This window comes from Acanthopagrus latus, chromosome 21, assembly GCF_904848185.1.
Source record: "Acanthopagrus latus isolate v.2019 chromosome 21, fAcaLat1.1, whole genome shotgun sequence".
Lineage (NCBI taxonomy): Eukaryota > Metazoa > Chordata > Actinopteri > Spariformes > Sparidae > Acanthopagrus > Acanthopagrus latus.
In genome coordinates, this window is record NC_051059.1 from 9,702,714 (window position 1) to 9,728,205 (window position 25,492).

Genomic DNA, 25,492 nt, shown 5'->3' on the forward strand with positions numbered 1-25,492 from the left:
GCTGATGTGGGGGAGAGGAAAGGGAGGGAGGGAGGAGTGGAGGGTGAGGGCCGGTTGAGCGGACTGCAGTGGCACCTCCGTTCCTCTGGGAGCCTCAGACATTTGAGGCTACTGAGGACGCTGAGGATACTTCTAGGACCTTCAGTGTTCCATGATGTAACAATCTGAAAGTTTTGCATAACGAGCTCTTCAATTTTTATACTTACGGATTTATACTATACGTATGTTTAGCTAATGAATATGTTCTTTAGGTTGCACCTTTGTATCACTTGTACAAATACTTGTAACTGAGAATGCAGGCCGTATCGGCACATCCCTTTCCGGATGGAAAGTCAGGTGAAGCTTCAAAATGCACGAAACATTTCTGGAGCTTCACGGCGAAACAGTGTCGCAGCATTCTGCTAAACATTACTCTGCCTGCATTAATGATGTAATTTGACCTAAAATAGATGGTATTGAGATTGTTTGCTGGAATCTGGCTCTGATTGGACACACAAAACCCTCCTTGCCACTTTCAGGATGTTGTGAAGTAGGATTAACGGTGCTAGAGTCAGGCTGTGGGTCCTGAACAAGAACCAGATTTTTGGGGGATCAACAACTTGAGAAGGTTGAGAACCACTGACTTATGAAGATGACCTGGACACTTGCTCCTTGAATGCCCATAAATGAGCTTTTTGCAACTATGAATCACAGCCATCAGGGGAAACTCCATCCTAAAATGGAATACTGATTCTATTTCCACATTAATGTCCAGCTCAGTTAAGATTATCGAGTTTTCTGAATATTTAAATTTTCCTTGGCTGTCGGTCCATTTTCTGATTCTCTGCTGCATTCAGATCAACCTGATTTAGGTGGAATTCCACAATCAGTACATTTATGACCTGTAGCAAATGGACCGACACCAAAACATGAAATCAGTTTAAGGTCTGATGCCTTGATTTGCTGCTGAGTAAGAGAATATCACTCAGCGTTGCGTCTATTTTATGGTGGATTTTCCCTTTATTTCACAATCCTGTTATCTTGAGGTTTACCTTTCCCCTCACGCCAAGTTTAGTTTAGCTTAATCTCAGACACAATGACTGAGTATTATACAATTCTATATACATTACACCACTAGTTATACAATATGTCTCCCAGGTTGCACTACATGCAACAAGTGTGCCGTGACTTATCAGGTCATTACTCTGCTCTATTTTAGAAACACCTAGATAATGCCGCACCTGAACTTTGACCCACAGTGTCGCTCAGCCAGCAGGCACGAGTGACGGCATGCAAACCTCAACCTTTTTTAGACTGCTTTCACTTGAAGGACAGAGCGCCATTATGACACTTACATCAGCCCTCCACTGTTCCAGTCCTAAAATAACCTTTTCCCCTCAATCGCAACAATGTGACATTACATCAGTCGGCAGCACACCCTGCAGTCACACGTCAGATAACCTTTCACACAGTGCCAGCTGAAACCGCCGGGCTAGGAAGCTTTGTCCGACACTTCAGGTGCTAGTCCCTACCTGTTTCAACACCATCTCCTGATGTATTAGAGCTTTTTTGTACTCCTGTGTATGTTTTTACACTACACCTAATCAACCAGATCATATTTAACACACTACAGCCATGATGGCAGGGAAACAGTTCAAATGCATTTAGTATGTTTTAGTTGGATGACGTTTTGTAGTCCACAAAACATTTTTGGAGCTTCACAGCGTTGCGACGGTCTCCTAAACAACTTACTTTTTTAGTTAGTTTAGTTTAGTAGACCATTTTAGTTTTATTCTATTTTGGGAAAAAAACCCAAAACATTTATTTTATGTTTAAAAAAAAGTCCCTGTTTACTTCAGTTGGAAGTTAGGAGAATGAGCAATGCTGTTTTGCTGTGAAGCTCCAGAAATGTTCTGAATTTGACTTTGTGATTTGTGGGTCAACTGTTGCTTTACAGTCCGCAGTGGCTTCTGGGTAATGTAGTGTGTAGGGAAACCAAACTTTCCATCCACCCATCCATGCTTTATTCTTGCTTATCCTGTTCAGGGTTTTGAGTTTCTGGCTGACCTGAATGCATTGCGGGGCATGAGGAAATCCACACAATGGAAAAACACACAATGTTGTGAGGCCAGATTTACACAATACAACTGATGACAATCAAACATACTGCAAGGACAGGAGAGCACTAAAAAAAAAGAAAAGGCGCTGCACTGCACAAGCACATTTACAACCGCTGTCATCTGCCATATTTCATACAGCATTTAATTAAGCTGTATTAAATAATATCACATGACCCCCTCACATGAAATCTGGGTTGTGCAATGCGAGTACAGCCTCTGCCTGCTCTCTTCTCGTGATCATGACTCTGCACTTTCAGCGGGGATTGCCCTCCTTGCATCAACCCAGTGACGACACCAACTCCAGCGAGATCACCTGCCTGTGGGAGTGTGGAAAAGGAGCCGGTGGGGGTGGAGGGAGCAGTTTATACCGGCTTGCACAACAGATTGCATGCCAGTGCCTCATTTGCAAAATTTTCCAAGAAGTTCCAGTCATGCGCTCTTCAGCACTTTGCACCACACACTCTGATCCCGTGGGCAGAGGCAGCCGTGAATAGTAAGAAAACACCGGATGAATCCTCACTTCCATCATGAATATTTCTAAGTGAAATAAAGCTGTTTTGTGTGTCCATATTCCCTATTTAGCTGTGCAACATGTGTGCAGCCGTCACATGCTCTGGGCTGTCACATGACTCTAGGAAGTTAGCTGGCGAAAAGGCAAACCAAACTGTCCATCAAATCACTGAGAATCTGTGAAAAGAGAGCCCGCTTGGATGAATGAACATGGTCCTGCTGACCGAGGCAGAAGCCTGTGCAGAGAGAGCGTTGAGGATTATTGTTCTCTTCAGCTCAGAGATGGCACCGAGGCCACAGAGGCCAACATGACCCCTGTGATCTGCACGTGACTCCTCTTTACAACTGAAGCTGCTAAAGGTCAGAAATCAGCTCGGCTCTGCTAAAATTTCCAGAAATGAAACAAGAAAAACACGTGCAGTTCTCGCTCCAAAAAAAATACTTTTTATTGACAGCAATACATATGTATTTAGATTTTGCAAATAGTTAAGGTAAAAAATGAAACATAAATACACTTAAATATCATTAGAAATAACTTAAATTGTAACAAATGAATTATTTTACATGTGGCAAAAAAAAAACACCTGGTATAGGAAACACTAAGTACACAAAATGTCTTCACTGGATGTGTAGCCCTTCCCTTTTTAAATTATGACAATAGTAACGTCAACATTAACAATTTAAATGAAATAAGTGAAATTGCAAAAGGTCCAGTGTTTCAACAAGTGCTTTGTTTCTGCAGAGAGAGGCAGAGGCCTTGGTCCAACTCAACAGCTCTGTTTTCTGGTTTCTCCCCACTTCTCGTCACAGAGGCTTTACCACACATACATGATACAATCCTTCTGTACAGTGTCCGGCTTCACATGAAAAAGCACACACACATGCTTTTTTTTTCTTTCTCTTTTTTTTTGAATTCCCAGCTCATGAAGATACAAGCTCCTCGGCATCTCGTCTTGGTTGCCGAGGCTGACAGCTCCAAACAGTCCCGTCTGAAGTGGAAATCCATCTTCTCTTTTGAATGCATCCCACGCAGACAGCGGGGTCGCTTTTTTTTTTCCCCTCCAAATTGTTTCTTCCCCTGTCAGCAGTGCTTTGGAATTTGATCTCTGGATGGTAATGTGTCCATCAGGGTACACACCACGCTTCCTGCGCAGATAACAGTCCTTTTACAGGCTTTCACGGCTAACAGTTCATCGTTCAGGCAGGTTGATGATGGGTACCCACTGGTCCATACAGCGGCTCTCTCTGCAGAATCGGTTCACTTTGGTCAGAGCAGGGTCTTTCCATGACGTTGAATGTGGACTCTGGAAATATCAACAAAAAGAGTATAGGTCATCTCAACGCTTTGCACTGAGTTACAAATAATCCTTGCCTGCCTGCAGATTCTAGGTAATTCCCTCTTCTCAAATTCCTGAGAAGTCATATGAGGGAGGAGTCACCCACATGTTTACTATATTCAAGAACAAGTACTGACAAGTCCTTCCTTGCCCAAGAGTTTCGCTCACACAATATGATTACTTTTTTGTATTAAAAAAAAACGCAGATTGGTAAAGGGAAGATACTTACTGTGACCAGCACACAGTGGAGGTCCAGAGGTTCACCCCCGCTCTGTTTTCCACCTCCTCCTCCTCCTCCTCCTCCTCCCAGTATCTCTGCCAGGCGCCGGGTGTTGTTGACTCTCAGGATGTTGATGTCATTCTCGCAGCAGAAAGCCTGAATGAGGGTAAAGTGGATCTGCAGGGCCACGTCTTTTACGTCTTCGTCGTCGGTGGCGAGGATGCACAAGACGACGTTATCAGGGTCCCTGGGGAGGGGAGGAAAAGCAAAACAGATGCTCAGTCTCTTTACAATTTCATCGCAGAACAGTGTGCGCGCTGCTAGAGAAGAATCAAGCCAACATGTGCGTGTGTCAGAGGATGTGTGCGTGAGACAGATCAGCTGCGAGCAGCTCAGGAACTTTGCTGATATATAACCTTGTACTTACACATTGAGTGACTTGGCAGCCTCGTAGACTCCCACTGTAATGCAGCCCTGTGGTAACGCAGACGTGAGGACTTCCTCCAAAGCTTTCGCGACTGAATCCATTCTGCGGCACAGAGACCAATCGTGTCGGGTTAAACATCGTTACAGCAGGACCACAAAAACTTTTAAACGTCCCCCCCTTTTTTCTGGCTAACGTTAGCCGGACTGCTAGCTAACCGGCCGGCATAACGTTACTCTCAGGCACCACTGACAGATGTGCACAAGTCGGTGTCGCCGTATACAAAGCTGACTGCTCGCAGTTATTGCGGATGAAAAAGTTTCTGACAGCTGCGGGGAAAGAAACTGCGTATTTAAGACTGTCATGACACGTTTTTGTTCACCTTTTGTTCACCTTTAGCGAGTGTGCAGCGTCGTGTTAGCTAGTTAGTAGAGACTGTCACGACTCAACAGAACAGTTAGCCGACTATTTATACTACATACTGTATTTTAATATCTTTATCAGTCGTAAAAAAGAATGTGAAATAGCATTTTAATATCTTTATCATCTGTAAATGTGCTGAAAGTTAGTAATTAGAGTAGAAATAGCTGTAAAATGACCATAATCGTGCATTGATCTCTTTAATGCCTGTAACTAATGACGCTGCACACACGACAACTGTCTGCTGGCGATGATCGGCGCAGTCAGCACGCTAACAACCGGCCATCAAGTTGAACGACAAAGAATGAAATTAGCCACACTCCATAATGAATTACCTTTCTTGAGAATAATCCCCATTTAGTTCCTCAAATGTCATCTTGTACATAAAAATCCAAATCCACCTCAGAGCAATGAGAATAGCGGTATAGTGAGTGAGTAGATATCCTGGTATCTTCTCGACTGGACGCAACTTCTCTCTTGGCTTCACTGCGTTGCAACTGAGAGATAAATCTGGCAACTTCACATTAAAGCAGCCTGGGACAATGAAGTCAGAGAGCCGTGCATCATTGGTCGTATGCTAATGTTGCGGGTGTGCTCTGGAGAGGGATTGGAGAGACACACAGCAAAGAGGCGTGTCTGCCTTCAGCAGCGTTGCTAGCATAACTACAGCCGCCTGCTGGCCCCTAACGTCTGGACTGAAATACAAATGTATTCATTAGCCCTTCTGCAGCTCTGACCGCGTTAGAGTAACCTGTGCAGTGATGGGACATTCACTCCGCTTCTCTCCATCAAACACGTCCAAACCTTGCGCAAAAACACAGGTGACTTAACTTCGGCTGACGGCTGATGAACAACCTGGAAATAAGCAGGGAGCCACATTTGCACTTCATCACCCGAAGTGAACGACTATCTGTTTAAACAGAGCATTAAATAAAGCGATGAATGAATAACCTGCTGCAGTCACTCACCCTCGCTGCCGGACAGGACGCGACAGAGTCCGGGTCGCTGCATGGCAACGGGACGCTCCTGGGGGCGATACTGTCCTCTGATTGGCCCGCTGGGGAGCGTGCGAAAGCCCGTCGAAACCGCGCGCGACATCCAAAGGACTGGCGCGAGAAAGAGAGGACACGGTGCCAAACAAACAAACAAATAAACAAACATATAAAACCAGATCATTACTGCCCGGCGCTGTTTAAAGCTGGGTCAGTGTCTCTCTTGACTTCCATTTCTTACACAAAATACGATTTCTATCCTTTATTAATGCTGTTTTAATTTCACAGTTGAATACTGAAGTAAAGTTAATACAACACTTCTTACTGTTCTGAATTTGTCCAGAGCTGGTCCAGCCTCAGTAATGAATATGAATACGATAACTTAACATTTAATAATAATATCAGTGATCCCACACAGGGAGTGTCCCAGCAGCAGCACTAGAACAGATTCATCGCCAAAAAGGCATAAATGCTAAATAATAGTACATTACCATGTGGCCTATACAAGCATAAAAACTCTGTAGGTATTAAAGTTGAGCTAAAATGAAAAATACTTTGTTAAAACCACTTCAGATCACATCCACAACACATGCAAAACAATTTACCCTAAAAATCTAGCCAAAACTGGTCATGATTTTTTCCCTATAAGCTTGTACTAACCACTTTCAGCAAATAATATCAATCTCTGACTATACAGAATATTTCTCTGTTGACTGTACAAAAACACACAACTTTAATCAATGATTTGGGTGAAACTGATACTATTTTATGGCATCTTTAATGGAACCCTTGGTGATTTATACTAATGTTATGATATATAATAATTATAACATGTTATGTTATATACACCAACAAAAATACTAACCATAAAGTAATTGAGACAAAAACAGTCTCAAATAAAGTAAGCGCAAGAGAAGAAATCAAAATTCTGAACATAGAAATGTAACGTCAGGGAATTAAATTGAAGAGAGGGGAAAAGTTTCTTGTGACTAGAGCTAGTAATGTTAGCAGCTTAAAGTACACATTGTTCATATCAAAAAGGCTCGTTTCCAGCAGAGGTCTTACATGTTTAACGACTGAATCAGTGTTATGTGATTTTGCATTATGGCATTCCAGATCTAGACTTTAAGTACAATGTCGTCTAAACTTTGTTCCATCTTGACAAGTGAATAATTGATATTTTTACTTGAAAACTGGCTGTAATGATCAATGGATTATCAAAATAGTTGCAGATTCAACCATTCACTGATTAATTGTTCAGCTCTGGGATGAATGGATTCATAGAGGCCAACTCATATCACTGTCATGCAAAGAAATGCCACAGGGAAGTGTGGATGTTATGGGATGTTATGCTGCCCCTTGGTGGCTGCAGTCAAAACTGATAGAAAAAGGCATCGCTGTATGCTCACAGTCTATCAGTAATGCATTGTACAGAGCATCAAACATGACAAAAAAAAATCTTGTGTTTGCAGTTTGGGCCCTTTTACAACCTGCCTGGGTGGTAAAAGGCAAGATGACCCCATGTACTCATTCAGTTTAACAGAAGGGCGGCTGTGCCTCAGGGGGTAGAGTGGGTCGTCTACTGATGGGACGACTGCTGGTTCAAATCCTGGCTCCCTCTGGCTGACCTGAGCTGCATGTCGAATTATCCTCAGTGTATGAATAAGTGTGTGAATGGGTGAGTGTGGCAAGTGTTGTAAAGTGCTTTGAGTGGTCAGTAGACTGGAAAAGTGCTGTAGAAATGTCCAAGTCCATTTACCATTTTACATATCAACAACACAAACTGCTCTGTTGTTTTACTGTGGATTCTAAAAAAAGTGTGTTCAAACGTAAATGTAACAGAATGCTTTATCTAGCTTATCTAAAACCCAGCAATGTGATTCAAACAAGTTTGGACAGGAGCAAAAAAAAAAGACTGGGGGAAGTTGTTAAATGCTTTAAAAAAACATCTGTTTGGAACATTATACTGGTAAACAGGGTTCAATGGCAACAGGTGATAGTATTCTGATTGGGTGTGAAAGGAGCATGCTTGAAAGGCTCAGTCATTCACAAGCACGGATGGGGGGCGAAGTTCATTTCATCATCTACAATCCTTGTTCTGAAAAGATTCCGAGTATCCAGAGAAATCTCTCCATGCACCATCAAATACCTCGTCTCAGTACCGTGTTCAGCTGAATATAGGCCAACGATGATTTACGAATGAGCGTTTTCTGTTTTCGTTCACGTTTTTCACAGCAACAGCACAACAACTTTCTGGACGAGCAATGTTTTGGCCTACCTCACTGTGCCAGATGATGAAAACTTATCCAGCTGTTCCAGGACCGTCCAGTGGGAGGCAGCACTAGTACACATCGCACACGAACCCCATGACCTCTCTCCTCAACATCTTCAGCTGATCATTAAGTGGTCACCTGCTGCTCTACCACATGAAAAGGCAGGTCCGGTCTCCAAACAACAATCGGCATAAAGCATTTTGATCATTATGTTGTTCAGCTATTATGTTAGTGAAACTTTATTGGGAAAAAGAGATGAGTTTACAACCTTGACTCCAAAATGTTGCGATGCTGTGTGAAACAGAATGCACTACTTTTCAATCAAACTATGTTTACTGACATTTTGACACGTGTTCCCTGGCCCACAATCGGAGTATATTTTCAAAAATCAATGATGAGTTCAAACATTTTTTTCTTCAACTCAGCATATGTGAAATGAGTATATGTTAAAGGATAAGGGAAATATCACATTCAGTTGTATTTATGTTTTAAGTGGTGTCCCAACTTTTTTGGAATCAGTTCAAGTTGTACAGTGAAATATAATGTATTATATTATACAATATGTGCATGTGGAAATAACTTTTTAAAACTCCAGCCTATGAGGAAGGAGGCAAACACTGTTATTATTCTGATTCAAATTAATATTTTATACACACTGTGCACAGGGTAACTTGAAGCATGACTGTCCTTCCTCACGAGTCCCCAGCTGTCTCACACAGTTTCATCTCGTACATATGTCATCACGTTGTAGTGCGGCACTGGGACAATGGAGAACAACACAAAGAACATGATTAACTTAACTGAGTTTCTTGTGGCTTATTTTGTGTGTGATTGCTCATAGATGGCCCTCTCACATTCCTGGATTCTTTGATAATGCAAGGAGATGTAATACATGTGATTATACTTCATGTCCATGTTGCACACCCGGGCTTGTGCTTGTGCATGAGCGGCCGTACCGGTGCCGAGCACACCTCTTCCAGCTGTGCCAGGGCCAAGGGAGTTGACAAATGCGATTTGAAAAACTATGCAGTTGGACAACTCAAACAACTGAGGTGTGGAAAGCAGCAGGCTTTTGCAACAGGTCACAAGGTTTTCAGCGATGTTAAAATGTATTGATTCATTCCACCGTGTATGGTTCACCCTCTTTCTTTCAACACTGTGACAGTTAGATAACATCCGTGCTGTCCTTTATCACCAGTGTTGACACTATCAAAGATTCTCATCTGCATCTGAGACTGAAAAAAAAAAAAAAAAGAAAGAATGGTGGCATTGCATGTCCTAGTCTTAGGTGTTTTACTTAGAAGGCAGAGTCTCCAGCCGAAGGATGAAGGATCAGAGAAAAGAGATCTTTCTGTGACATGAACTCACCGAACGAATCCAACAAAAGGAACTCTACTGGCGAGTCCACAGTGATAGATTGGATTTGAAGGTTGAGCCCTTAAAGACGGATGAAAAAAGAAAAGTAGCGTTCATAAAAGACAATCTCCCCCTGATGCACTTAAATACAGGCCATACGTCTTGGTAGCTCACGTTGGAGTCAACAGACCTGTAGAGAAACCCTCTCCAGAGAGAAGCTTGTTTGCCTCAGGGAAGCTGTCAGAGAGACTTAGATACACACTGAATGTTCATTTATTGTTTTTATACTTCAACAAGCTCCAGTCTAACACTGATCCTCTGTCTTTTTGCATTTATGACTCCCCAACCTTAAGGCTGCCCTGTCCCCCAGGGATGTGCCTTTCACTGGTGTGGACTTCACAGGCATTCTTCCCATTTGTAAGTTTACTATACTGTATACTGTTGTCACATGTTCTTGCTCACATCCACCTGGATGGTGTTGAGTCCCTTTGTTATTGTCCTGGGGCAACAGGGAACGGCAACACGACAAACCAACGATTCAGACAAGACAAATTTGATGGTTAAATAAATAATATACTAATTCTTAGTCCATAAAAACAAAAACCCTGTCCTCTCTAAAAAAGGAGTGTTTATAACAACTGTCAAAATGAAACATGATTGGCATCGCTCCACCAAGCCTAAACTAATGTATTTAGGCAGGGTATATATGATGGATAAGTACTATATGATGACATGTATAGGGCGCAAACCCAATGCCCCTGCTGGGCACGTAACACCCCAACCATATGTGTCCAAACATGTGTTTGGAACGAGACAACAAAACCTGCAACCTGACTAACTATGCTGCACGTGATAATGCATCAGCGATAATATTATCAGATCCCCTCTTGTGGCTAATTTCCAGATTGTTGTTATGAACAATCAGGGACCAACGCATATGACGATGGTTGTGGTTGTACATGCGGTGAAGGAATACCAGCAGGTTATGATCTGTAAAAACCTTGATAGGCTTTTCACTTGACCCCTAGGTAAACCTCAAAATGCTGTAGAGCAAGCAAGAGTGCAAGAGTTTCTTTTTCAATGGTGGAATAGTTAAGTTGGTCTTTTTCAAACTTGTGAGAGAAGTAACCCACAGGACGATGCCCTGGTCATCCTCTTGCACTGCCCCGGCCCCAATAGAGGAAAAGTTTCTGCAAACCCTGCGATAATAACCAGCCATCCCAAGGAAACGGCGCAGCTCTCTTCTGGTAGATGGTACTGGAAACCCAGCAATGGTGGTGGTTTTCACATTTGCTGGACACACCTTTCATTGACCAACCTTCTGACCAAGATAGAGAACAGTACCCTTTCCAAACTTGCATTTAGCAAGGTTCAGTGTAAGAGATGTGGCAGAGCCCAGTCATCCGAATACACCACGATGCCTTCTAAATAGGCCTTACAGTTTGAAACATCACCTAAAGGATTTCAGGGCCTGAGCAGACAGCTTGGATTTGAAATTGGTACCCTGGTCAGTTTGACCCACCTTTGGTAGACCAAACAGCAAAAAAAACCCTTCACCAGTGCCTTGGTAATCACTGGAGCTGTAATTTTCCGCAGGGGGACAGCTTCTGGGAACCTAGTGGAAGCACACTTGATAGTCCAAAGAAACTGATTCTCAGCTATAGCACACAATCTACAATAACTTTATCAAATGGCTCAACTGTTACTGGAATTGGACAGAGAGGAGCAGGAGCCTGATTTGGTTTACAGACCACCTGACACCCTTGTATGTACTGCACCACATCAGAATTAAGTCCTGGCCAAAAGAAATGCTTAAGGACTCTGTTATAGTTCTTTGTGACCCCCCATGTGTCCTGACCGTGGGTGGTCATGAGCCAGAGACAGCACATGGGAATGAAAAACTGTAGGCACAACAACAACCTGATGCATCCCACCCCAATCCTCATTCTCTGAGACAACACTAGTCCAGCAGCGCATCAACAGGCCGTTATCATGGACATAGGCATAGGATACATTCTTCTGCTTAGCTGCTTCATGGCTAAACTCTGTGGAGTGACATTTTAAGAGCGTAACACCAGCTTGTTGGGCCACACTGAACTTGTCCCTAGTAGCTGGGAAATTTCCAACCCCTGGACCGAGGAGGGACGACCTCATGTCACCCGACTGGGCCTCAGGTTGACTGTTTGAACCCAGCCACCACATTAGGGAATGTTTCTGAGCTGAGAAAAGAATCAGAAGGGTCAATGCCATATTTCTTTGATTGAGCTGGTGTAACTACACAAGCATGAAAAATCTCAGGAAGTGGTTGTGTGATGCTCACAGACTCTAAATGTAAATCAGGACTGTCCAGTACCTCAGGGACGGGCATAACCTTGCACCCAGCTAGCTCATTACCCATGATAATATCCCCACCATTAATGGGCAAAGCAGGGCTCACAACAACTTTAAAGAATCGGTGATCAAAGAAGACAGGATATGAACATGGTGTAAAGGAGCAGGTAAAAATGTCATCCCAACACCCTGAATGATGGCGCTTGAGTGACAGGAGGATTCATAGGACCAAGGTAATATGCCCATACTGCCTATGCCTAGGGCCGGCTCTGGCCAGCACTCAGGCTGCTGTCCATTGCTCCTTTAGTCCCCCGCTCTCATCTATTTTTTTCTATCTTTATCATGTCACTGCTTTGTTTCCTGTTTAAACATCTTCACATGCTGCCTTTGTGTTTCACACCTGATTGTCTGCCCCACCTCAGTGAGTTTCACCAATCACTCATCATACCCCGGTCTGGGTATTTAGTCAGTGTGTTCTCCTTTTTCTGGCCCACTTTGTCTTAGGACCTTGGGTGTCTAGTGTTCCAGCCTTTTGATAGTGTATTTTCCCAGATTTGTGTATTTTCCCTGAACTTTGCCTGGTTTCACTGGACTCTGATTTCCTGCCTGCTCCTGACAGATTTGTCTGCTTTACTGGACTGCTTGGACCTCTGCCTGCCTCATCTTTACTGTAAGCCTTTTGCACTGAGAATTCTTGCATTAGAATAATTGAACTGCACAGACTGCATCTCTGTGATCTGCATCTAGGTCCTACCTCTTGTTTTCCTGTTCTCTGCAGGGATGCACCCAATGATTATTTTCATTGCAATCAACCTGCTCTAAGGATTAATCAATTAATCCATGACATAAAAGATAAAAAACTGATAAATGGGAATACTAATGTCAATTTCAAGTGATTAAATCTTTACATGTATGAATTATAAATTGTCAAGTTTAGTCATTCGTTTTTATTACTGCTAGTAGACAGCAAGAAATAATTGTGTAAAAAAGTGTTTGTTAAAGGTCAGGATGGCTTAATTGAAAAGTGACAGATAAGGAGATATTGTGGAAATACGGGTGTTTAACGAGTCCACAACCCTACTTTAGACAGCCTCCCCCATTGTCTTGTGAGATAACCTCATGGTCAACTGTGTGGAAAGAAGCACTGAGATCCAGTCAAAGCAAAACAGACATTTTTGATTTATCACTGCTCAGACGAATGTTGTGTAAGACTTAAATAAATTCAGTCACAGTGCTGTGGTGTTGTGGTGTGCTGCTGAAAACAACCTTTTCAGTGATCTTTGACGATGTGACTTTTATATGGGCCTGTATTTGTTACTAAGGAATCCAGATTAGATTATTTTAAAAGGGGCTCAACAACTGCAAAAAAAAAAAAAAAAAAAAAAAAAAAAAAAAAGAACAAAATGAACACATTCAATCAGATGTCATAGACATAGTGTGTATCTTATGTTCCAGCTACTTTGTTAAGTCTGGGTCTGTCTCCTCTTTTGTCCTTCACTGCTGCAGTTGTTGTTTCTCCTCAATATATCCTTGTTGCTGTTATCTTTGTTGTTGTTGGATAAGGGCTGAGAAAGAATGCATCAAGTACATGCATGCATGATTTCCACTCAAGAAATGTTTTTCTTCTTTCAAGTTAAAATGAATTAAATCATTGTCATGACATTTCAGCAAAGCAGACCTCCCAATGGATCCGGCAAGTAATCCAGAGAAGAATGATGACAACAATCACAATGATGCTCCAGCAAAGTGTAATAAAAGAGGCCAGTGGGCCAACAAGAGGGAGTTCATTTTGGCAGTAATTGGAGAAATTATTGGTCTGGGCAATGTTTGGAGATTTCCGTATCTGTGCTTCAAAAATGGAGGAGGTGAGACAGTGACTGAAAGTCTTCCTGTATTGTACTTCAAACCTCAGATGAGAACAGACTGGAAGGATAGTATTTAATCGTTAACATTTTGTGTTTTGTACTTTGCTATATCATTTCCTTTAGGAGTTTTCTTGATCCCCTATGTTTTGATCCTGCTCACCTGTGGAATCCCCCTCTTCTTTCTGGAGGTATCAGTGGGACAGTTAACTGGTCAGGGTGGGATCACGTGTTGGAAGAGAATATGTCCTTTATTTCAAGGTATTGATAATTTATATACACATTCAGCACAGTGCAAGAAGTATTTCAAATCTGTCTTGCATTACTCTTTTTTAAACAGGTTAAGGCTTCATGTACATAATGTACAAATCTGTTCGGATGTTTCTAAACAGGTTTGGGCTACAGCAATCAAATGACATCACTTTACATGGTGATGTATTATATTGTCATCCTTGTCTGGGCCTTCCTCTACCTCTTCTCCTCCTTCCACACTGTGCTGCCCTGGGCCAGCTGCAACAACACCTGGAACACAGGTACACATCTGTGTCATATTGATGCCAGAAGCTTATATACAGTGTGTACAGTAATAAAAAAACAACAACTAAATGGGTCACTTTTCGTTTAAGTTTGTCTTAATCTAAACATAGTAACACATTCTAAAGTTTTTGAGTTGCTCTAACTTGTTTCTTTTTATTCTTCCTCTGCAAGAGAACTGCATTGATAACTATCAAACTGATTCATTTTATGGCCACATCAATGAAAATGCAACATCTTCAGTTAAAGAGTTCTGGCAGTAAGTACTGATACGATTAAAACTGTCCTGAGTCAAAAAAAATAGATGTTGATGCAGTTTTCTTCCTGCACACAGGAGGAGAGTCCTGGGATTGTCTGGAGGAATTGGGGAGATGGGAAGTATCCGCTGGGACCTGGCTGGATGTCTTCTGCTCAGCTGGATCATTTGTTACTTCTGTGTCTGGAAAGGAGTCAAGTCATCAGGAAAGGTGAATATATACATTTATTCTGCTCATCAAAATTCAGACTGCATAAGATGTTTTTTTGACGTGCAAAATCCTAAACCTAAACCATGATGTCAAAGTTGAACACTATGGAATGCAGTACATACTGGTGTTTTTCTCTCAGGTTGTCTACTTCACCGCCACCTTTCCTTACATGATGTTGATCGTATTGCTGATCCGTGGTCTGACATTGCCAGGAGCTGCTGATGGAATACGATTTTACCTGTCCCCCGATTTGACCCGTCTAACTGATCCTCAGGTCGGATGTATGGGCGAGTGATGAGATGTATAACTGATCAAATGTACAGAACTTATTTGGCTGTCACCTCATCCGTGGCCAGGAGAGACCAGCAACAGCTGCACTTCCTGCAAAAAAAAAAAAAAAAGAGAACGGAACTGTTACCTGTGCCTCTGCTGTATGAGTTCTGTATTATCTCTCTCTCTCTCTCTCTCTGTTTCTCATTCCACCCTCCTCCCTCTCTACCTGAGCACACCTGAGTGTAATGGGTGCTCCAGTGGAGTCGGGTAGGTGATAAGAGGGCAGAGAGTGCAGGGACAGTTATTTGTCTCTTTGTTTTAGGATTAGTATTCATTTAGGTAGTTTAGAGGGAGACGCAGGGAGCTTTATTAATTACAACTCATTCAACTGTTTTTAGGTGTGGATGGATGCTGGGAGCCAGATATTTTTCTCCTACGTTGTCTGCGAAGGCTGTTTGCCAGCTTTGGGAAGCTACAACAAATACAACAACAACTGCTACAAGTATGAAAAACAACTTTCTTCCATGACCCTACTTTTTATGCCTTTACATTTTGGAGTGATGCATGATACAGCGCATAATAATCTTTTCTAATTCCAGGGACACGTTTGCCTTGTGCATACTGAACAGTGTAACCAGCATTGTTGCTGGCTTTGCAGTCTTCTCTGTCCTCGGCTTCATGTCGTATGAGTTGGGTGTTGACATCTCTATAGTGGCCGAATCAGGTATACTATTGGAAGGGATGGCAAGTATTTTGGCCATCTCTGGATAGATTTTTGTCACCACCATAATGTCACAACTGTACAAGATGCAGTCATGAAACTGTACAAAGTGTGCAGTTGAGATCAGAATGTTGAACACGTTTAAAGACGGATGTGCCGGAAATGTGGAGTTAATGGATCACACTATTCCAGTTTCAATCATTCCAGTCCATTTGAAACATTAGGCAACACCAGCCCATTGGTGTTTAGAGTGTAATGAAACAGTTTGAGTTTCGTAAAACAGGTGGATTGTACCGTTTAATGTAGTGCATGCCTTTTATCAAACAAGGCAATATCTTAGCAGAACAAAGACACTATACTATATGTCAATACCAATATACGTTTAGAGGTGACAATGTGTGGATAGTTAGGCGTACTGAATACATTTGCTACAGTTCACCTGTTTCACCAAACTGTCATTGTTTGTGCCTATTCAAAAGAAATGACCTGTCTTGAGTCTTGACCAGTAATTAAACTGTAAAATCTTGTAATAACCATCATTTGGATATTGGTCCCCAAATGTGAAAAGGGTTATGATAGTGCTGTAAACTGTCAGGTGTAATGCTAGTCTTATATCAACTAGACACCACATTTAAAGCTTAACTCCAACCTCAGATCTGCGATAGCTAACTTGCCCATTTGGGGCATCAGAAACAAGCCTCAAATGGAAAAGTGACATATTACCTGATTTAAGGTCACTTGGTAGACTTGTTTGCAAGTTGGGTCGCATTTGAGAATTACGAGTTTTCTTAATTTCTGACTACACAGGGAACACAAGGTCAGCATCTCATTGGTCTTGTTCTTTTATTCCCCTACCCATCAGCACATACTGATCTATAAGCAAACAAATGTCTAATCTAGTTTGCTGTCCACTTGCAGGTCCAGGTCTGGCATTCATTGCCTACCCTCGGGCAGTGGCCATGATGCCTTTACCTCAACTCTGGGCTGCCTTCTTCTTCATCATGATAATCTTCCTTGGAGTGGACAGTGAGGTAAAGTGTCACCACTGATCTCATACTGACTTGATGACTAAACTGTAAATATAAATGCAGAACATGTAACAAATGTGAGTGTGTGTCATTTTATCTTTTACCCACAGTTTGTGTGTCTGGAAGGCTTGGTGACGTCCATATCAGACCTGTACCCTTCCTTCTTTCTCACTGGTCATAGACGTAAATTTCTTCTGCTCTTCATCTGTGTTCTGTCCTTTTTTATTGGCCTAACAATGGTAACTCAGGTAAGGATGACTTTATTTAACCTTTGAATTCCTCTCTTCCTCTGTGTCAAATAGGTCGTGCCTTTAAACAAAAAAACATATTTTTCTGCCTCTTTCTTCTCTGTTGTGTGCTTTAGGGAGGACTTTATGTATTTCTGCTGTTCGACTACTACGCTTGCAGTGGAATGCCAATAATGTTATTTGCCATTTTGGAGTCCATTTGTGTTGGATGGATATTTGGTGAATAGCAATCTCATTTGTTGACACATGTGCTTTTTAAAAATGTGCAATCAAAAATACACTATATATTAAAACAGCTGCCCGTAACCCTGTCTACCTCGGCTTTGTTGGACCCCAATATAGCACAACCCCTTTCAACTGTAATTAACTGCTATAATTAATTACTGTTCCAACTTATTTGAGACTTAAGGTATTTAAGGTTAAAGGCTCCTGTTGTGATCTTAAATAACCTCAAATAATAATGTTGATGAAGACTCTTAGTTGTCCAGGTCATGGAAGTACAATTTCGTAGGCAACTGGACTTGATGAGGATGTTGTTACGTTTTCGTTCTCCTCCTCTCTGTCTGCTCTGGATCTTTTAGAGGTTTTGTCAAAGGTCCAGTTTGGGTATCCACAGGTTTTAAGGGCTCCCCAGCTTGTGCTCCAGTGGGGTACAAGCTTGTGCAGACAGAGAGGAAGAGACGGAAGAACGTAACAACATTGCCATTCCTTATATCGCAGGATATTCATCAAATCCTGGTTCACTTCACTTCAATCCTACCAACACGCTGAGGCAGAAACTTGTCCATCCTGAGGACAAAGCACCCAGGCATAAGCAGAGTAGTACATGTACTATGTAGTTTATGCTGTTGAATGCAGTCAGGACTGCACAGATTTGCACACTGGGGAGCCAAAACAACCTCCCCATAAACAAATGGCACACAGGAGGGACAAGACTCTGCTGTCCTCTTACATCTGAGGGAGAAAGAATAACAACAACAATTTAAACATATTGGCCAGAGAAGACAGATGGTTTGAAAGAGGAGTCAAAGAATCCATCTATGTCAAAATGAACAGCTGTATTTGAAAAGAGGAGGTGGCCTATGACATTACTTTAAACATTACTAATTACCCACCTACAATGCAGTTCTGAGTTCCCTCCCCAGTCAGCTTAACAACCATTCACACCTGGGCTCACCTAGCCCTAGCAACCCACATGAAGGCCAGTTAGGTCAACAACACACAAGTGGCCCTGAATCTCAGAGCTCATGTGTCCTTGATGACTCTGTAAGGACACTCCCACACAGTTTAAAAGCCTGCAGTTCCCCTCCAGTTAGTTAGAACTGAAGAAGCCTCTTCGATAAGAGGTGAAATGTCTTCAAGAAACTGAGACACATCTAGTTGCCTACAATATAGGACCTTGGACTCAAAATATAATGTTTTCTCAGTGTTTGATCACATGCTTTAAAGGTTGATATAATTTATATGGCTGTCTGTCTGCAAGGTGCTGATCATTATTATAAGAAGATAAAGGAAATGATTGGCTACTACCCTTCGCCTTATATGAAATATTGCTGGAGGTTCCTCACACCATTGGCTTGTACTGTAAGTACAATTATGACAAAGTCAAGACGGACAAAAAAATTCTGTGGTGACTAAAAATGTATGCTGTTTATTAAATGTTCCCTGGATGTCTCTTTTTTCACTAACAGGGAATATTGGTTTTCTCACTGGTCAAGTTCACCCCTCTGACATACAACAACACCTACCAGTACCCCACATGGGGCTATGCCACTGGAATCGCTCTTGCTCTCTCTTCAGTTTTCCCGACTCCACTATGGATTCTCTACAGCATCGCAGTAACCCCAGGAACAGTGAGACAGGTAAGTCTAAGGGACAGTGGTGGACACAGGATGTTAGAGGGGCAGGGGCAGAAATATGAAATAAAAAGGGCACCAGTTTGATTCATTCACACTATAGGCCACTTTGTCAAGTTTAACGATCAGAGGGAAATCCAAGAAGGCAGCGTTTTTTCAAGGATAGGGGCACCAGATCACCAGCAGTTAGTTGTTAGTTCAGTAAGCAAGTACAGCTGTCTGTCCATCAGGAAACTCCATGAGATTTGATCCAGTTTTACCAAAATCAGTGAATAAAGTCATAAAGTTGTGTGTGTATGTGTTTTTTTTTTTTTTTTTTTCAGCGAGGCTGCTCCCCTGGAAATAAGGACGTATATTGTTTTTCTAACCTAATCTTTTGTCCCATTTCTGGTCTCTTTATAGAGACTGAAAACTTTGTGTACTCCAGCAGCCAACCTGCGTGATGCATCACCAAAGAAGACCCTTGACCCTGAAAAACCTCTTTCACAAGCAGAGCTGTGTGCCTTAACTGAAAAATCCCAGAACCGACAGTTCTGAAGGTGAGAGTCACATAATAGAGACATCAGTGCATAGATGATCAAAACTGAATGGTCCATCACTGATGTAATTTAACTTTTGTGTTTGAGGACATTAATAATCTTGTCAGTACACTCAACAATAGGGGTTGGTGGAGTCATAATAGCAGTACATTGGGTCAGTAACCAGCATCCTGCATATCTGAGGTGATCCATAAAGGATGATCAAATTCTACACAGATATGATAATGCATGGCCATGCACTGACTTGCAGTATACTCTCACTGATGCTTCAGGACGAAGTTAGGGAAGAGCGGCCAGAATGAATTAATGTACATTTTACTTACTTTGACACTTTCTAAAAGCTCAAGGTTTTAATTCAGTAGTTCTGTTATAGAGCTTGAAGCCATCATTTAAAAGAACAACAATCAAATGGATATTTTAAAAGGTCTAAGATTAAAGTAAATAATGTTTAGAATCACGTTACAGCTCTGCAAGTCTCCTTAAAGGGATATTCCGGTGTAAGTTTAATCCATGGTCTAAACCACTGTGAAACTGTGTTAGACTCCCTCTCGAGAGATCAAGTTACCAAATATAAGCTGCCACCAAAAAGCCACAAATAATGCTCAGAACAGCACCAAACTTCAGCAACAGTAGAAATAGGGTCTCACCACATAGTTGGGGGTATTAAAACCTAACTAGCTTAGCTGGATTTCTACTGAAAAGCTGACAAAATTTACCACTCTTCTGCAGCAGCTTCCTGTTGACGGGAAGTCCCGACGAGTCGATTAAGGAGTGCAGTAGAGTTTGCGGCTCATGGATGAAAATGTATGATTATGACTCCATGGAAAATCAATCAAAGTTCATTTGTGTCTTACTTGCCAGTTTATAACAGTTATTATTGAGAGTGGACAGGGAAAAGGAGCAATTTCTAACCCGGCACTCGGTGATCATCGCGTCAGGACTTCCCCGACCTGGAAGCTGATGGGGGGGAGAGTTAAAATCTGTTTAAAGCTTCACAACAGAAATCCAGCTAAGCTAGCGGAGGTTAGATGGCCCGGACTGTGTGCTGAGACCCTATTTGTACTGTTGCTGAAGTTTGGTGCTGTTCTGAGCATTATTTGTGGCTTTTTGGTGACAGTTTATATTTGGATCCATTTACTGCAGTGTATTGTTGTCGTGCGGTCGTTTCTGAGGTTGATAAAACTCCGTAAATTAGCGGTCTGCTAACTTGATCTCTCGAGAGGGAGTCTTACACAGTTTTATGGTGGTTTAGACCATGGATTAAATTTACACCGGAATATCCCTTTAATTTTGCCTGCTGACTGGCCTTGTGCTGATCAGACCAAAAGACCTGACAACATATCTAAGACCCACTTCAGTTGCTAAATATCAGTCCCTCCAGAAAAACGCGATTATGCCATCGCATAATTCAAGGCATAATCAGCCAAAGTCCACAACATTTATGTGGGGGCTTTTTTTTCCAAAGATGCCGCACGTTTGCTGCATAAATTGATTTCTGCACAAAATGCAAAAATCAGTTGCGTGGCTTGCATGATTTCATAATCCCCATATTTTCGTTGCAAAAAAGTCACATATATCTTCGCAGAAAGTTGAAAAATGTTGCGTTTAATTCACACAAGAGCAGCCATTTTCCTCCTGTTGCCTCGGGAACCTTATGAAGTGACGTCATCGGAAAGCTGCAAACCCTGCGAAGAAGACATGATGAAGTATGCTGTGTGGATGTAAGTTAACATTAGGATTAGATAGCCAGTGGTAGTCTAATTTCGCATGCAAGATGATTGAATTTGTAATGAAAGAATTATGTTTTATTTGCAGAAACACTACTGTTCTGTGAAAGGCTTACTGTAAATGGTTACATTTTATACTGCAGTTTGCTGTAGGTTACAGTGGACTTTGTGTGTGGTGTGTTGTGTTGTGTTGTGTTGTGTTGTGTGTTTGTGTGTGGGTGTGTTTTGTAAGTTTGAGCCATGTGTTTATTAAGGTCTGAAATAAAACAAGATGAGAACTTAATTATTCCCAGCACTTTCTGTGATGTAGTATGCTTGCTTATCATAGGAAGTCATTAGAAATTACTCTTTAGTAGCCTAGTGAGAACAGAGTGTCAGGTGAATCACTTTTCTTTTTCTTATTCATCAAACCGCAGTTTTTGCAAATTCACGTAATTTTTGCAAGTTTCTGCAATTTCATCGCATAAAATTGCATAAATATCCAGCGTATTACATTGCGTTTTTTAAGAAAACATGCCGCATAAGCAAGGAATTTTGCCCCCAACAATCACCAAAAAAAAAATCCTTCTGGAAGGACTGATATATGTTGTGCATGACTCAATATTGTTCAGTCCCCTTTTCACGCTGAAACAGAAAAGGCAAACTATAGCAGCAGATATAGTGAATTAAAAGCATAATATAGAAACGATTGCTATTTTTCTTCATCCTCGCAGAATCTGATTGTTTTACACCCCAGAAGACCTCATCAGTGGATTCAGCTCGCCTGGATTCAGCACCAACATGTGTGAAATTATGTAACTTTGTTTCTGCATTTATTGTGTATACAGTGTAATAGATTATTGAGGGGCCAGAGGGGGTCCCTGATAATCTTAGGGTGGCCATGATAAGGGTTTGGGTAGGCCATTGATGGATGGTCAACATTTTTCATCTTATCTTCATTATTTAATCATTATTGATAAGAAGTACCGACTGTTAAATATCAGATAGATGCATGTTATGTGTACACCACTCATTACTGAGTAGCATATTATGTATACCCAATTCACTAGGGGAAGGGGTTGCACTGGTGAAGGAGGCCTGTGGGGTGGCCAAATGATAATCAGTATGGCCCCTCTCTTGGGGTCACCATTGATGTGCATAGATGATCAGAGGTGATTTAAGGTCAAATCTCTTTTGACATATGTGACATTAAACGATAAAGTAGGTTTATTTAACAACTCTCTAAAAGACAAAAAAACCCCAAAACATTGCAGTAGTGAATAGATTTCATTAGTATCAAAAAACAATAACTTAGATTTAGTTGTTGCCAGAATTCATTTATGTTAGAAGAGGCACTAACAATTTGTGAGTGACAGTAGTTCTAAATCAGTTGTTCATTTTGGACGCAGGTCTTATAACAAGGATTGTGCCCTGAGATCTAAAGGAGTCTTGAATATGTAATGAGCTGTGTGATCATTTTGCCATCACCTCATATGTAATCTTCAAGACCATGTCAACAATGTTGGGTTGACGGGTGTAAAGCCATGGATATCTAATAATCTGCATGGATGCTTGAGGAGAAACATGTACAAACATGGACAGAGTCTTGAAGTGTAGGAAGAGGACAAAAATAATGTACATGAATATAATTCAAATGATTTAGCCTGGGCTCAGAACAACAACATCAAAGGCTCCATTGACTCACCTTTGGAGACATCCTTAGGTGGCCATTTGAGGAGCTGCATTATTTGGCACATTATAGCTGTGGCGGTTGCTGCTTGCCGCACCCAACTGTGACATCCCAGCAGATACAGACACTGTCAGTCGTGTATTAGTTGCTCTTCAAGCATTTGCAGAGGTGGAGGTAATTATTGACGTTTAATCTTATCACTGCAACAAAGTCATTTCTCTGCATAGATATGTTTAATTTTTCTTTTACGTAAGTACTTTGAATCACAAGTATTATACTTTGCTACAGTGTTTTAGTTGATTGTTTTGTATTGTCGGCTTTGGGCCTAATTATGTTTGTTGCACTTGCTGTGGTGTACATTGACTTTTGTGTTATCATCTTTCATTTTTGTCGCAGACAAGTTAAAACGTTTATTCTGAAACCTTACATGTTACTCTCACACGCATTGAAGCTTGCAAACTATTGCCAACAAAACCTAAGCCAACATTAGCATGGAAGCCAGGCTCCTTCACTCATTATTTTGTTATGATTGTTTTTCCTTTTACCCGAATCCTAAATGTAGTGTGTCTGTGGTCTATTCCTTTTATTCTGACCATAGCCATCATACTGTTGTCACTAGCTTGCACAATTGTGGAAAAAAAATCATTTTATTGTTTGAATGCCTGATAACCCAACATTTAAGTTTTAGTCCCACCTCATCTTCATGAAAAAAGAACATTCATTTCATCATAGTTTTAATTATCAAAGAAGTATTTTTAGCTCTTTATTGTCCAGTCTTGGTCATGAAAAAAGTCCAACAAACACCAGAATCTGTGAAGGAAGATCACAATCTTTCTTTGATCTGTTTTTCATATTTGCTTATTGAAGTTCATCTGGCAGTTGAACACTGAAACCATTTTACCCACTTAAGATTCACGTAAAAACTGAGGACAGCAACAGAGACAACTGGATCACCTTGTTGAGCCTGTCAGGTCACTATCAGCCAGAGTTGTCTCCACCTTTTAATCTTATCACGTATTTTCCGACTGTTTCATATGGACGCTGTTATAATGTGTTGGAATTGAGATACAAACCCACCATGCAACCTGGAAAGTGACTGTGAGTTAAGTTTGTTGCTTAGAACTGTCTGTCCTACCTACTGAGACAGTATCCAGTATTTTTTTTCCGTATATAAGATGCCAAAGACACTACCAGTTACCACATTACTGTTGTGCTGTCCTGTAACATTGCTTTGTGGGTTTTATTTGAGTGAAGGATCTGTTTAGTTGTCTGACACCCCTCATCCTTGCACTGAAAGGGCAGTGTGAATGTGGCTTAAGAGAGCTGCCCCGTGAAAAAATGAGTGTCATTTGAGTTGTGGGTTGGGGACAAAGAAATGAATCAAGCTTCAACAAGGTTACTGCAGGTGAAGGCAGGAAGCTACTAGTCTCTGTCTGAGAGGTGGAAGGAGGAGGAGAAGTAGAGCATGGCGGCGCTGGTGGACTGTGTGGTGTGTAGAGACTCAGGTGAGAGCAGGACAAGACTGTTTGCTGCAGAGCTGCTGAGGGAGGTTGCTAAAAGATGAGCCAGTAGTAGTAGAACATGACTTTAGGTGATCACAGAAGACAGAACAGAGCGACATTAGATCTCAAAGGAAAAACAAGAAAACACTAGCAGTAATGTAGAAGGCCATTTAAAGGTGCCATGTACCACGTCAGACTGACCAAATCATCGTGCAGCAGGTAGTGTGGAGAGCAGGGCTTATCAGCAGGCGCTGATTGCCAACCTGCTGCAGGTGTGTGTGTGTCAGCGGTTCCAGTGAACAGAAAACTCAACACAACACAAACAAAACACCAAACACAAAAATCCGCCACACAATCAAGACATCGTGACAACTCCAAGATTAAATCAAATAGCATTAAAGAATGAGTGGTGTGCATAGTTCACCAAGTAGCCTAGTAGTTTTTATGTAGTTGTGTGTAACATTGCTGCATTCCTTCATCATTCTGCTCATGTGGAACATCCTCACCATCTGGGTATATGGATTGTATGATTTCTCAAAGCGTGAAAATAAAGTCAGTGACAGTTCTCACAGAATCGTCACAGTCAATATCCTCGTTTTGAGTCCTGATCATGATGCAGGCAGAATACATCATAACTACACTTCAATTGATAGGGAGTATTCATGTATCAAACTTCCATTTTCAAGTGATATGCCAGACTGCAGTTGCACTCGTGCATAACGCTGATGGATGCATGGACTTTCACTGTCCTCGCGCTGCTAAAGGACACGAGAATGGAAGAATTAATATCAAGTGTTGTCCAGCCTCCATCTCGAACACACACAGCTCCTTTCCTGTGCCAGAAATCTGCACTTTCTTTGGCTTCGTCTCGGCTCTGGCCATGATTCACTGTTTATTGTATAGCCTACACCCATTGATGAGAGGGCTGATAAAAACACAGTATTCCACCTGTGACACTAACAGCAGATTAGCAGCAAGTATGATGAGAAACATGTTACATAACCTGCTGAAATATAACAGATGCATCTTGTGTTTAGAGTGCAGAGAGAAATTAAACTTCCCCAAGTTTTTTCCCGCTCGGCTGGAGACACGAAAAATAAAAAA

General features: G+C 41.6%; 2 protein-coding genes across 4 annotated transcripts; one reads left to right on the forward strand and one right to left on the reverse strand.

The window, feature by feature from the left end:
* Nucleotides 1–3,030: 3,030 nt before the first annotated feature.
* Nucleotides 3,031–6,038, reverse strand: gadd45aa (growth arrest and DNA-damage-inducible, alpha, a). Of its 3 annotated transcripts, none has more exons than XM_037085282.1 (4): nt 5,979–6,038; nt 4,594–4,695; nt 4,176–4,413; nt 3,031–3,913 (listed from the first exon to the last, which is right to left on the reverse strand). In XM_037085282.1, exons 2-4 carry the CDS (start codon nt 4,692–4,694, stop codon nt 3,800–3,802), a joined length of 453 nt encoding a protein of 150 aa, XP_036941177.1. In that variant the 5' UTR covers nt 4,695; nt 5,979–6,038; the 3' UTR covers nt 3,031–3,799. The 3 variants fall into 3 exon arrangements, with proteins under 3 accessions (XP_036941177.1, XP_036941175.1, XP_036941176.1); XM_037085280.1 differs by lacking the exon at nt 5,979–6,038 and adding an exon at nt 5,762–5,922; XM_037085281.1 differs by lacking the exon at nt 5,979–6,038 and adding an exon at nt 5,346–5,733.
* Nucleotides 6,039–12,482: 6,444 nt separating this feature from the next.
* Nucleotides 12,483–24,977, forward strand: LOC119011035 (sodium- and chloride-dependent GABA transporter 2-like). Its single transcript, XM_037083772.1, has 16 exons — nt 12,483–12,632; nt 13,631–13,827; nt 13,951–14,085; nt 14,217–14,357; nt 14,533–14,617; nt 14,693–14,825; nt 14,965–15,099; nt 15,497–15,600; nt 15,698–15,822; nt 16,738–16,850; nt 16,958–17,095; nt 17,212–17,314; nt 18,579–18,679; nt 18,787–18,957; nt 19,354–19,490; nt 21,931–24,977. Exons 2-15 carry the CDS (start codon nt 13,647–13,649, stop codon nt 19,486–19,488), a joined length of 1,800 nt encoding a protein of 599 aa, XP_036939667.1. The 5' UTR covers nt 12,483–12,632; nt 13,631–13,646; the 3' UTR covers nt 19,489–19,490; nt 21,931–24,977.
* The last annotated feature ends 515 nt before the right edge of the window (nt 24,978–25,492 follow it).

What these genes read in the sequence shown, in the direction of transcription:
- gadd45aa (XM_037085280.1), bottom strand. Translation starts at nt 5,889, where the DNA reads ATGTGGCTCCCTGCTTATTTCCAGGTTGTTCATCAGCCGTCAGCCGAA. An exon ending in GCTGCCAAGTCACTCAATGT is followed by an intron (nt 4,414 to 4,593) that starts GTAAGTACAAGG and finishes TCCCCTCCCCAG; the next exon opens with GGACCCTGATAACGTCGTCT. An exon ending in TCCACTGTGTGCTGGTCACA is followed by an intron (nt 3,914 to 4,175) that starts GTAAGTATCTTC and finishes TGATATTTCCAG; the next exon opens with AGTCCACATTCAACGTCATG.
- LOC119011035 (XM_037083772.1), top strand. Translation starts at nt 13,647, where the DNA reads ATGGATCCGGCAAGTAATCCAGAGAAGAATGATGACAACAATCACAAT. An exon ending in GCCTAACAATGGTAACTCAG is followed by an intron (nt 17,096 to 17,211) that starts GTAAGGATGACT and finishes TGTGTGCTTTAG; the next exon opens with GGAGGACTTTATGTATTTCT. An exon ending in CCCCAGGAACAGTGAGACAG is followed by an intron (nt 18,958 to 19,353) that starts GTAAGTCTAAGG and finishes GTCTCTTTATAG; the next exon opens with AGACTGAAAACTTTGTGTAC.